The sequence below is a fragment of the Pseudorasbora parva genome, chromosome 25 (genome assembly GCF_024679245.1).
Source record: "Pseudorasbora parva isolate DD20220531a chromosome 25, ASM2467924v1, whole genome shotgun sequence".
Classification (NCBI taxonomy): Eukaryota; Metazoa; Chordata; class Actinopteri; order Cypriniformes; family Gobionidae; genus Pseudorasbora; species Pseudorasbora parva.
Window position 1 is genome coordinate 16,977,543 of NC_090196.1, and position 10,481 is coordinate 16,988,023.

The 10,481-nt window shown below is 34.0% G+C and overlaps 1 protein-coding gene across 2 annotated transcripts in view; it reads left to right on the plus strand.

Annotated features, from left to right (window-relative positions):
• The window catches only part of wasla (WASP like actin nucleation promoting factor a), a 41,519-nt gene that overhangs the window by 20,509 nt on the left and 10,529 nt on the right, over nucleotides 1–10,481 (plus strand). The window contains exons 5-6 of one of the 2 annotated variants that reach the window (XM_067436981.1): nucleotides 1,960–1,983; nucleotides 9,114–9,294. In XM_067436981.1, coding sequence (XP_067293082.1) covers nucleotides 1,960–1,983; nucleotides 9,114–9,294 — 205 coding nt within the window. The remainder of the gene's footprint in view (nucleotides 1–1,959; nucleotides 1,984–9,113; nucleotides 9,295–10,481) is intronic. The other variant, XM_067436982.1, reaches the window with a different exon arrangement.

The window sequence follows — 10,481 nt, forward strand, 5'->3', positions numbered from 1 at the left end:
TTGAAATGTACCCCACAACTCATATGGACTATTTTTATGGTACTTTTTTGACGTTTGTTAAGCGCTATAGTCATCATTGGAATGACATAAGGATAAGTTTTCATTTTTGGGTGAACTTTTTCTTTCAACAAGCTCATTAATGGCTCACAATTCCTTGTTAACCTGTTGTTTCCTGTTGCCGGTTGCTCATTCGCAGCTCTGTTTCTCTCTCCCCATCTTTCCTCCTGTTCTTCTCAGTGTGTTGTTGTAATCCGTCATAGTGTTGTAGTCTTAGCAAGTGTGCTGGTATCCTCTCCGTAGGACGTGTCGTAAAACCTTCACAGTGGGCCTATTCTCCTCGTGTCCCCCTTGTAAACGCAGCAGGCTCTCTCTCTCTCTTCACTTCCTGGCTGGGCTCCAGTACTTCCTGCTCTGTTTTGCTTGCTGAGCTTTGAAGTTTAGGCTTCTCCTTGCACTTAACCGATTTTTAAAGAGGCCCGGGTGCCTTATAAGCCTCTTATGTCTGCCTTGTCTGCCCTCTCTTTATGTTTAATGTGGTCAAATTATGAACAAACATGTTGGATCACTTGTGCGGTTTTATTTCATTCACGTACTGTGAATTGCCCTGTGATCTTCTGGTTGTTAAAGGTGAAGTGTGGAAATGTTTGCTGTTAGTTGCACCAAATGGAATTTAAAATATATTTAATTAAAATATATTCAGATTTTTTGGGGGGGGGAAATATTTTAAACATATTATAGTAAATATTTTTGCCAGTGAGTGATTTATTATTTATTCATACAAGCATGTATATGTACATTTACCATAAAATGTATACTTTTATTCAGCTATGTATTAGTTTGTTCCAAAAGTGACAGTAAACAGTAAAGACATTAACATCACACATTTATTTTATATTTGTTTATTTAAGAATCCCCGAAGAAATTGCCATAAACACATTTTGCGGTTGTCATAAACGCTTTAAGAAGTTTCAAGATTTATATTAATAATAAATGTTTCTTGAGCAGTGAATCATCATATTAGAATGATTTCTGAAGGATTATGTGACACTGAAGACTGAAGCAATAATGTTTTGATCACAGGAAAAAATGTAATTTAAAAAAAAAATTCAAATAGAAAACTTTATAGAAAACTTTTAAAATGTTATTTTAATAATAATATTTCACAATATTTAACATATACCATGAAGTATTTATTTATATTTTAATTATTTTAATTATATTTATTATAATAAATTTTTGTTTTGTTTTTAAAAATACATTTTAAAAAAACATGTTTGGAAATGTCACTGTTATGAGCTCTCAAAAAATATTTATTGTTGTTAAATTAAATATCGTCTTATATTTTTAATTATAAAATAATAATAAATTATGTATTTGTTTGTTTTATTATAGTTAAATAATATATTGTATTATATTTTAAATGATAAAATAATAATTAAATATGTATTTGTTTGTTTTATTGTTGTTAATTTATATATTGTATTATATTTTAAATAAATAAATAATAATAAATATCTTTATTTGTTTATGTTTGAGAGCTTTTACAAATGTTAAATTGCTGAGCAACTGCCATTCAGATGAAAATACGAGTGTTTTAACATAGAACAGATAAACACACTTCACCTTTAAGATCAAGGCAATAAGAATATATTCTGTTTGCACATGAATGAACCACAAATATTGATGCTAAAATATGTACTATTGACTAGGACTGCCAATTGAATTAAAAAAAAACTTTTTTTAGTACTTAACGATTAATTGAATTCGTGGATGTTAGTGTCTTGAGAAAGGGCACAAGGGCTCCTCTGTTTACCAACCTTTTCCCTAACCTTTCCAAAACTAACATAATTGAACATTTCTCTCTCTTTTGGTGACCTACCGGCTCTTTTCCTTTTACTGACATGACTAGTCATTTAATTCGGCCTCCACATTTTAACAATGTTAATTTTGTTTTTGCAGAAAAGAGGCGTGACCCAGCAAATGGTATGTGTCCTGGTACTTCCATTCACTACTTTATGAATTTACTCCTAATGTTGAAAGTGCTAATCAATTAGTTTTTTCTCTTGATGGTTTTACTCCACTTTTTGACCGAATTATGTTGAAATGTACACAGAAATGGAAACATTTTCTTGTGTTAGCGTTGTCAAGCATGAGCGGGATTTGCACAAACACACATCCGCATTGTACATGACCTAGATGAGTGTAGCGTTGCACCCTGACAGGAAGCCTGGGGTCAGTGTGTGTGCTGGGAGCCATATGTATGCCACATGGATCCTTCCATGCCACTGCACTACTGCGGCCCTCTCCCATTCAATTACATCAAAGAGACCGCGTTTCCTCGCTTAGTTTAAAGATTTTCTCATGGACGTTTATCACGGTTATGGCGCTGGTTTGACATCACTTAGGAACTGAGGCTGCAAGTTTCTAAATGCTCTCGTCTGTCCCAGGACAGTAGCCTGTAGCACTACACGTGTGATGCAAGTTACAGGCCTGTTCTTGTTATTTCGTTTTAAGAATGCAATAGAAAATAGTAAGTGGTATATATTAAACCTAATGAAGTGTTTTAATTAAATTACTTAGTTATGTTTGATATATAACACTTTGTTTGGTCACTGTTGTGAAGTCCACAAAAATTTAAAAAATAAATATTTTATTGTTAAATTATATATTCTATTATATGTCAAGCGATTTAATATGTGGCAATTAATTGCAAATTAAAAAAATTACCTCAAATTATTATTTAAAGACATTGTTTTAAATGAGAGAAGCATCAAATATATATATATATATATAAACACACACACACACACACTCTCTCTCTTATGCTTCAACGACCATGAGGTGTAATAAATGATGACTAATGTAGGAAATAGTGCTTGAGGGTTTAGGGGGCGATTTTTGGATTCAGCCATTGAGTTATTCATTCATTCGATTCATTCAAACGGCTGATTCATTCAGGAATAAAGTAAATGAGACTCTTAATCAATGGATCATTGAATCTTTGGTTCACCTGATTGATTTGCACAACACAGATTCATTCAGAAACGAAGCGCCACTGTGTGTTTAGAGACGCACAACTGTTCTGCTCTGGTTTTATCGGTAATTTTTTTGCTGGCAAAATTGAGCAAAAACAGACAATATTGTGTCTAAAACTTCTTATATATTCAACTGTTTGCAATTGTGCTATTCGGGACAAAAATAGCACTGATTTCTTGTGTGGTGTCACTTAAAGGGGTGGTAAAACACGATTTCACTTTTCCAACTTTAGCTAGTGTGTAATGCTGTTTGAGCATAAACAACATCTGCAAAGTTACAATGTTCAAAGTTTAAAGCAAAGGGAGATATTTGCTTTTAAAGAAATCAATTTCTAAGGAATACACCAAACGGCCGGTAGGGAACTACAGACTAGACTAGACATGCGAAACATTATTGTTTAATTCTTATAACGGACATTTCTCTGGGCCAATCGGAATCTTAGCTCACTTGCGTCAGAATCTTGAAGCGCACACCATGAGCAGCAAAACACTGTAATAATCATAAATGTTTGTTGAGCATCAAATCCTAATATGAGAATGATTAGTGACACTGAAGACTGGAGAAATTATGATAAAATCAACTTTGATCACAGAAATAAATGACACTTTACTATATATTTACGTAGCGAACAGACGATGTAGCTGATGATGTAGTATAATAATTCACTGTACTACGTTTTTTACTGCATATTTAATTCAATAAATTTGCTTACTGATCATCAAACACGTGAACTAGGCGGTTAGCGAATCAGAACACAGCTGGGCCAGTTAACAAATCTGGCCCCTTTGTGTATTTTTGAGGGACCGGCTTCATACAACCCAGAAACCATCAGAAGGGACAGAGCAGTGTAGAATAAAGGTAAATTATATGAAAAATAATGCAATTTTTTAAAAATGAAGCATGAACACATGTTACAGTGCACCCCACAAACAGGCCTTTGAAAGAATGTGTTTTACCACCCCTTTAACTACATCAAGATAAGAATATGAGACAACTCGTACAGGGGCATTTTTGCCCTGATATCTTGAATTTTAGGGTCATTTTAACAGCCTTCTTTATAGGCTTCAGCACACAGTTGGTCTCGGTCACTAATATTATTTAATCAGGATTAATATTGTATTTGTACTTAAGGGAGAACTTCTCATCTCCCCCTGATTCACAAATCGTCCGTACGCACATGAATTTGTTCTTAACCTCGTTGTGATGTTAGTGAATTTGGAGTATTCAAAATGAGCGGCCGCGTGCACAAGGTTAGTCATTTGCATAAAACACACCCAAACCATCAGCATATAAGGGCTTTCCTCACACGCTTTCCTTTCGTCACTCTTGTCAAACTTGCCGCTGTTCGCAGACACACTCTAGCCCGAATCCTCGAGCAATGCCAAGTGTGCCGTTCTCACAATAAACACTTTTTATACAGACCCATATTACAGAGCACTCATTAGCCAGCTGTGCATACACGTATATCTGCATTATTCAAAGAAACCTCACAGCTGATGCTATAACACATAATTTCTTACTCTTTAACGGTGTATGATCGAATTTATTTCAGATTAAATTAAAGTGTTATTTAATAATTTCATTATATAATTGTATATATGGATTATATAATAGGCTACAATTAATGCAATATACTTCGTTGTAATTGTCGAAGCAATTCGTAACATGCAATGTAGTCATGTTAGGATGAAATAAAACTCCTTAACACGATTATAAAGCCACAGAGTAAGTTCTTTTTGCATGCGTATGGTTTCAGTTGTTTTATCTGGGGTGGGTGTGTTAAATTAAGCGTTAATAAATAATAATAAGTTAATAAATTGCTGCCAAACATATAACATGCTAGAAGCATAATAATCACTGCAATAATGTCCCAATCATAGACTCTCAAGCTTTTGCATATTTAAATTCAAACAGAGACTTTTGAGGCTGGTGTTTTTTTTAATTGTATTTTTATGATTAATTTTAATAATATTTTGCATTTTATAATTTTATATATATATATATATATATATATATATATATATATATATATATATATATATATATATATATATTAGGGCCGGGACTTTAACGCGTTAATTAAGATTAATTAATTACGCAAAAAAAAAAAAATTTTTTTACCACACTTATTTTTGCACCGCGGAACGTTTTTCAATGAATGAGTTTCGACGGACCAATTATACTGGAACACCAACTAGCGCTCCGGAGTCACGACAACAACAAACCATGTGAACATGAACGAAGCTATGGAACGAAGAAGCTGATGAGACTGCTTTGCTTGGCCCCGTGGATGGGAAATTTTGTTTTAAAAAACGAAAGAATGGAAGCGTCGTCAAGAGCATGGTTGTGTGCAAGCTATACAACAAGGAATTCGCGTATCACCGCAGCGCATCGAGCCTCAAATATCACAAAAATGCTTTTGCTAAACTGGCAAACATTGCACTGGTCTGCTGGACTGAAATAAATAAACAATATTTTGTTGATTAAGCTTATGTATTCAGTCATTATTCAATGGTATACTAAAAATACATGTGAAAAATTACTTCTCATTGTTCTCAGGTCAAATATTTATATGCGATTAAAATGCGATTAATTAATTACAAAGCCTCTAATTAATTAGATTAATTTTTTTAATCGAGTCGCGGCCCTAATATATATATATATATATATATATATATATATATATATATATATATATATATATATATATATATATATATATATATATATATATATATATATAAATTTTTATTATTATATATAATTATATAAATATATGTAATATTTTATATAATATAAATGTTATATATAATAATTGATTTTATGTGTGCTTAAATGAGCCATCAATTTTTTGTGTGAATTTTCCTGCAAGATAAATACTGTACATATAAATGCGTTTATAAGTTTGATTTTATGTGGTAATTAAAGGTGAATTGTAATTGTTCGTCTTAAACATCACCAGAACGAGATAGTCCCGCCCCCAAACTCGCACTATTGGCTGAGCCACCGTTGCTGTTGCCGGGCAGGTCAGGAGGCTCTAACAAACAGAGCAGTGTTTTTTAGCGTTGCCAGCCAGTCAGAATAATTTCTAGTCTGAAGTGTTATTATCTTTGACATTAAATCAACATATTTGCCCTAGATTTCCTTTAACAGCCCTGCAGGCCAGTTTCATTTCTTTCCCCCTTTCTACAATCTGTTCACATTTCAGAATCACCTTCATAATTTATAGCTGTTGTTCCAACCATATTGTGGCCCTGCTTGACAACACTGAAGAATGCAGTCGTTTAAATCAGATTTATACGACGCGTCCCACTGTTCTCAGAATGGTTTTGTGTTGTATAAGGTATCCACCTGCATCAAAGCCAATGTAATCTTTCTCCAGCACATTTCCTTCTCCTCCGCTTCCTCATTGTGTAACTAGATTGGTGGTCGATATCCGACTGAGCATGCTCAGTGCAGCCGTTTTATCTCTGTGATATAAAGGTGCTTTCTGTTCAGCGTTGATGATTAGAGAAGCCAATCAGCAATTCCCTTCAATTCTGCTCGGAAACATCTGTCAGGCGCACTTGAGTGTCGTAAATGGTGTGTGGCGTTGCCTGCAGTTAAAGACTTGTAATGCTCACAGCAAATTTCAGAGATTAATCTGGATTAGCAGTTACTTACGTAATATTCTGCATTCGTAATTTTTTCAGGATTTGACTAGCATGAGTGGGATTGGTTTAGTGGGTGTCCTGATCACAAACCGTCTCAATTGGTTTAAAAAGCGCCTTTGGGGACAACGCAGGCTGGTTTGTGGCTGAGCTAGCCTCTCGCTTCGGTGAAATTAGCTAGCTGTCCGGTAGCTTCACAACTCAATGCTGGGCCGCAGATGAGATGATGTTCTGCACGACCTTCCTGTCTGCTCCGTCTGAGGAGATTTTAGACAGCTTTTCCAGGCCAGATGGTAGTCTGGTGCCTCTGCAATGCCTGTTGTCGGGGGACAAGCTGAACGTTCCTTTACCTCCACCTTGTCTCAGTACTCTGCTGAAATTCAGCGGCGACAGACCCTCCATCTCTACAGAGGACGTCCTCTCAGGGGGTGCTCTGGGTCAGGGTAGGGGTCACAGGAAGCTCGTGGCTCTCACACAAGGTAGGCATCTGAGGAGATTTGCTCTGTAGGGGTTTAGCAGATATGGTGCGTAGAGCGTGCGCTCAAACTGGGAGGTTGATGCGAGTAAAGCATCTCCTGGGCATTCTCAGAAATACTGATGTCGAAGAAGTTTCTTCTTGTAATTTCTTAAGAAGTTTTAATGTGAGGCTCTTATTTAGTTTTCTCAAAATTTCAGAATATTAAAATTTTAAAATTTCTTTTTAATGGTCTTGGATGGTCTTGAATAATGAATATTATTTGCAGGTATTAAACTAGGGATTTTTAAAATAATCTATATATAATATTCATGCTTATTGTTACAAACTAATATATGGTATTTCTATTATTTAACATTGATTAGACTACATGATAATTATTATTATTCCAGTGTTTGACAATGTAGTTTTTTGCTTTTTTAAGATGTGATTTAGATGTTAAAATTTAATAAGATGTTTGTTTTTTGTTTTTTCAAAATAATATAATATTCCTGCTTCTGTCACAAATAATTATTGATTAAATAATAGTAGTAGTAGTAATAGTGGTAGTTACTAATAACTTTTTATATTATATTATATTATGTTATAAATTAATGTAAATTATTAGACCATTTAAACTTAAAAGGAATAAGTCAATTTAATTCTATTTTTTAACAGTTTAAGAACTTGGGCAGGATTTATTTCAACTACATAATAATATAAAATTCCTTTTGGCACAAATTATTTAACATTTTAAATTATTTGATAATACTAAAAATAAATATGTGCATTTGATGCATAACAATTTTTTTTTATATTTTGCATTATATTTTATGTATTTTAATATGCATGTTTGATAAACATATCTTTTTTATTTTATAGTTTTTTTATTTAAGAATAATTTATACATTTTATTAATGCTTTAGAATTAATATTAATAACAGAATTAATATTTAATAATAACTATGCATGTAATTTAGTGTATTTAGTCATTTTTTGTGCTATTACAATTTAATATATTTATATGAATACATGTATATTTGATATATTTATATATATTTAATATATTTTTGATAAGCTTTTTTTATTATTATTGTTTGATAGTTGTTATTTATACATTTTATGTATGCATTGATACATAAACAGAATTGTCATTATTTATTATATTGTCATTGTAAAAAAAAAATCATAAATATGACCTAAAATTGTGATTGAATGGCTGTTAAAAAGTAAACAGTTCATGTAAACTTAATTGTTTTGCTTTTTGAGCAGTATTTTAAAAGCATTATAGTAATATTTTATTATTTTTTATATACTTGTTTTCATTCTTTATAATTGAAGCGCATCATATGTGGTCTCTGGTTCCTACTTCCAGTTTGAATACTGGTTATCTTGAAATAATCTTGAAAGAGAAAGTGATGTTAGCTTGTGGTTTTGGGGAAATTTTTACACAAAGCCTGTTGTTCCAGCAAAGCGTTCCTTTTTATGAAAGATGCTTTTTATCACCCACATGTTGGTAATATGATGAGAATCATGGGGTGCGTCATGATTCAAAGTATCATGTGGCCTTGTTGGTCGCTGCTGTGTTTGCATAAAAATCTTTTTTATTTAAATAAATCTCATGAAATGCAGTTGAAATAAATATTCCTCTTACAAAGTTTTATTTATATTTACACTTTTTGTTTTATTCTTTCTTTTTTGTTATCATAATTAATATTATTGTTCTAACCAAAGAATCATCTGGACATTGACTGCATAAACTTCCAGGAATGTGTGTGATTCATTCATCGTGGCTCACAAAGAGCCACAACTTTCTGAGACGCCCCCTCTGTGCTTACGCATGGACCGAATCAGCTGTTGTTGGCAACACAGACTCTCAGAGCTCGGCCAGCTCGACTCGCTTTCACGGGGAAATGTGTGCAACAGGTTGGAGATTTTTAGATGGTAGCTGATTACTTTTGTCATGTGCCCAGGACCCACACTCCCGATGGCGACAGTGGACATCAAGAACCCGGAGATAAACAACATGCGCTTCCACAACAATTCCCACATGAATAACATAGTGCACAGTGGCCTTAACAAGAAGGAAAAGAAGGTCAAGGGCAAGAGGAAGAAGTTGACAAAGGCTGACATTGGGACACCAAGCAACTTCCAGTGAGTCTTGAACTGTATCAGTACTACCTGTGTTGGCAGGAAGTGACATCAGTAATGCATATCAAATGGTTTCTAATGAATCTTTATCTTTGATGCTGTCTTTTTCTGTCAATGTGCTCAAAATCTATGGGCCCATCATACACTTGGCCAGTGTTGGGGGTTGCGCATTACAAGTAACGTAAGTTGCGTAATAGTAACGCTTTGGTAAAGTAACGCATTGCTTTGAATATTTGCAACAAAATATTTTTACTTTTTCAAGTTACTTTTTTAAAGATGTAACGCAAGTTACTTTTTCACATTTATTTGGCTCACAGCTCTCTTCTCCCCATGTTGAGAAAAATCAAAAGTGCAAAGATGTTGTGTGTGTGAACAGGTTATTGTAGATCTAGACTATATGTGAGCATGTATTCATCTCACTCGCACAACTCCTCAAAATGAATAAAATTAGTCAAATGCAAAATCAGAATACTATGCAAACCTCCAATCATTAAATATTACATAAAACAAATATTTTTATGCATTTAATCTACCTTTATTGACCAATGTTTTGCTTTTAACTTTGAACGATTCAGTTATTACTAAAAGCAAAAATTACTTTAGATATGTGTTTTTTTATTGCTGAAGTAAGAGTATTCAACTTTTTTCTCCTGCGTCCTTTTTTACATTATCCACAACAGCAGCACAGCTGAGCCCTCTACTGTACATGCGTGAATTAGCATTTTTACCTCGGCCTGAGTTTTATTTAAAGGTCCCGTTCTTCGCGATTCCATCTTTCAAACTTTAGTTAGTGTGTAATGTTGCTGTTAGAGCATAAATAATACCTGTAAAATTATAAAGCTCAAAGTTCAATGCCAAGCGAGATATTTCATTTAACAGAAGTTCCCTTTCAAAGCCTACAGCGAACGGCCGGTTTGGACTACACCCCTGCACTTCCTTCAGGAATGACGTCACTAGAACCGTTTGTTGACTAACCCTCTGCCCACAAGTACACGCAAAAATAGGGGGCATGGTCTTGTTGCTCTCCCACGTGGAGAAGAGCGCACATTCAGCGCTTGCATCTCCCCGTTATGGTAAGAAGCGGGACCTTTCCGGGCAAAGTGCGCTAAGCTGCTGTCCACTCACAACACGGGAAGCGCTGGCCCAATCAGAACATGTTACGTATATCTGAAGGAGGGACTTCATAGAAC